The sequence below is a fragment of the Lynx rufus genome, unplaced genomic scaffold (genome assembly GCF_022079265.1).
Source record: "Lynx rufus isolate CCGP_SWC_20201006 ecotype Redwood Valley unplaced genomic scaffold, mLynRuf1.p SCAF_9, whole genome shotgun sequence".
Classification (NCBI taxonomy): domain Eukaryota; kingdom Metazoa; phylum Chordata; class Mammalia; order Carnivora; family Felidae; genus Lynx; species Lynx rufus.
Window position 1 is genome coordinate 112,258,949 of NW_025814897.1, and position 2,136 is coordinate 112,261,084.

General features: G+C 71.1%; 1 protein-coding gene across 1 annotated transcript; it reads right to left on the reverse strand.

Moving 5' to 3' along the window:
• Positions 1–246: 246 nt before the first annotated feature.
• On the reverse strand, positions 247–1,899 carry FGF4 (fibroblast growth factor 4). Its single transcript, XM_047070205.1, has 3 exons — positions 1,557–1,899; positions 931–1,034; positions 247–423 (listed from the first exon to the last, which is right to left on the reverse strand). The coding sequence occupies exons 1-3, from the start codon at positions 1,897–1,899 to the stop codon at positions 247–249; spliced, it is 624 nt and encodes a 207-aa protein (XP_046926161.1).
• Positions 1,900–2,136: the final 237 nt, after the last annotated feature.

A 2,136-nucleotide genomic window follows, 5' to 3' on the forward strand; every position in this document is an offset into this window, starting at 1 on the left:
TCTTACCAGAGAACCCGGGGCTGGGTTTTTTGTTTGTTTGTTTGTTTGTTTCGCTTTGTTTGTCTTTTTTTCCAAAAAAAAAACAAAAACAAAAACAAGACACACCCACAGAACCATAAATAATTTGGCGGCAATATATACACATTTAAATAATTAATTTAAATATCTTACACCTACTCTCGCCTTAAACTGTCCATCTGAAGAAAGGCCCCCGAGCGCCCAGACACCGGGGCAGGAGGCCGGGGGTCACAGCCTGGGCAGGAAGTGGGTGACCTTCATGGCGGGTGACACCCGACTCCCCTTCTTCGTCTTGCCGTTCTTGCTCAGGGCGATGAAAGTGCCCGGGTACCTGTAGCTCTCGTATGCGTTGTAGTTGTTGGGAAGGAGGATCTCTTTGAACTTGCACTCTTCTGCAAAGAAGGGCTGGGAGGGAGAAGGGACGGCGTCAGGAGGGGCCACCTCCTGGCCAGGGAACCCTGAGGGCCACTCGTCAGGGGCTCCTTTCTGGCCCGGCCCTGCTCTGGCTGAGAGGTGTCTCCTGGGAAGCTGGGGACAGATGTGGCCGGCCCAGCAGCTGGCGCTCCAGCCACCTGCCCTAAAGGCTCCCGTCCTGCGTCCTGGGGCTGGAACCCACCAGAGACGCTACAGAGAAGGGCTGCGGAGGGCATCTCTTGAGGGACTAGGAGGTGCCCGCTCAGGGATGGCAGAAATCTCCCGGTTCCCCGTCCTGGGGCTCTGCCCCTCGTTCGCACTGGCCCAGTTCACCGCACTGCCTCAGGGCGCTTGTGTTCAGGGCCGGGACGGTGGCGATCCTGTGACCCACACCACAGTCGCCATGATCCAGGCATCGGCCGGCCTGGAGAGGTCGCGAGCGATCCTGCCGGCGCCGCGGCCCCAGCCTGGGGCTCCGCCGGCCCCTGCGGTACTCACCGAGCCGTACAGCTTGCCCTTGCTGTTCATGGCCACGAAGAACCGGCTGGCCACTCCGAAGACGCTCACCACGCCCCGCTCCACGGGCGAGAGCTCCAGCAGGCCTGGGGGCGGGGCGCCGGTCACTCCGGGGCAGGGGACCCTGGCCCGCCCCACCCGGCCCGGACGCCCCTCCTCGGCCTGCGAGCCTCCGGGCCCCTCATTTCTGGGGTGCGGATGGATGCAAGGGTCCCCCCCACCCCCCGGGGCCCAGCGGACGCGGGCGCGGGCTCGCTGGCCTCCCTGCCCGGCCCCCGCGGCGGCCGCGCCCAGCCCCGGACCGTAGGACCCAGGCGGCCTCGCCGTCCCCGACCTGGACGCGCTCCCCGGGCCCCCCCGCGGGTGCCGCCGGCTGCGCCGCTCGTCCCGTGCCCACGGGCGCAGGCGCTGGAATTCGGCACCCAGAGCCCGGGCTTCCGAGGGCGGGGAGGCGGGGCTCGGCCGCCCGGGTGCGCAGCGGCAGTCCGCGCGGCGACTCCGGGGGGCCGAGAGCGCTCGTGTCCCTGCGCCAGAGGGGCCGGGACCCGAGCCGGTCCCGGCTTCCCACAGCCGCCGGCAGGTGCTGCCCCGGCCCCCGCCCCACTCACTGTCGCTCGTGTCCGCGTGCACGCCGCCGATGCGGCCGTCGGGGAGCACCTGGAGGTGGAAGCCGATGCCCACGTTGCAGTAGAGGCGCCGCAGCCGCTTGATGCCCAGCAGGTAGTCGCCGGCGCCGCTCTGGACGGCCGCCTCCTTGGGCTGCGAGGCCACCGGCAGGCGCGCCAACGAGCGCGCCACCAGGCTCTCCCAGCGGCGCTCCAGCTCGGCCCCCAGCGTGCCGTTGGGGGCGGTGGGTGCGGCGGCGGCCCCTCGGCCCGCCCAGGGCGCCAGCACGGCCAACAGGAGCGCCGGGAGCAGCAGCGCCGCCGCGGCCGCCCGGGGCCCCGCCATCCCAGCCCTCGGGCCGCGCGTCCGTCAGTCGCGCCGTGTGCGCCCGGGACGCCGCGGGGCCGAGCTGCGCCGGTGGCGGCCGGCGGGAGCGCACGGCCGGGCCCGGGCGGGGAGTGCGCGGCCTGCGGAGGAGCGGGAGGCGAGCGACGGGGCCCCCGGGCGCAGGCCGCTACCCGGGCTGCATGGAGGGGCGGGCGGCGGGGCGGGACGCGCGGCCCGGGCTGGGACCCTGCGGAG

Bases quoted from the DNA above. Each gene is read 5' to 3' on its own strand.
- FGF4 (XM_047070205.1), bottom strand. From the start codon at position 1,899: ATGGCGGGGCCCCGGGCGGCCGCGGCGGCGCTGCTGCTCCCGGCGCTC. The intron at 1,035-1,556 runs GTGAGTGGGGCG...CCCCGCCCCCAG, and splicing joins GCACGCGGACACGAGCGACA to GCCTGCTGGAGCTCTCGCCC. The intron at 424-930 runs GTGAGTACCGCA...TCTCCCTCCCAG, and splicing joins AGGGCAAGCTGTACGGCTCG to CCCTTCTTTGCAGAAGAGTG.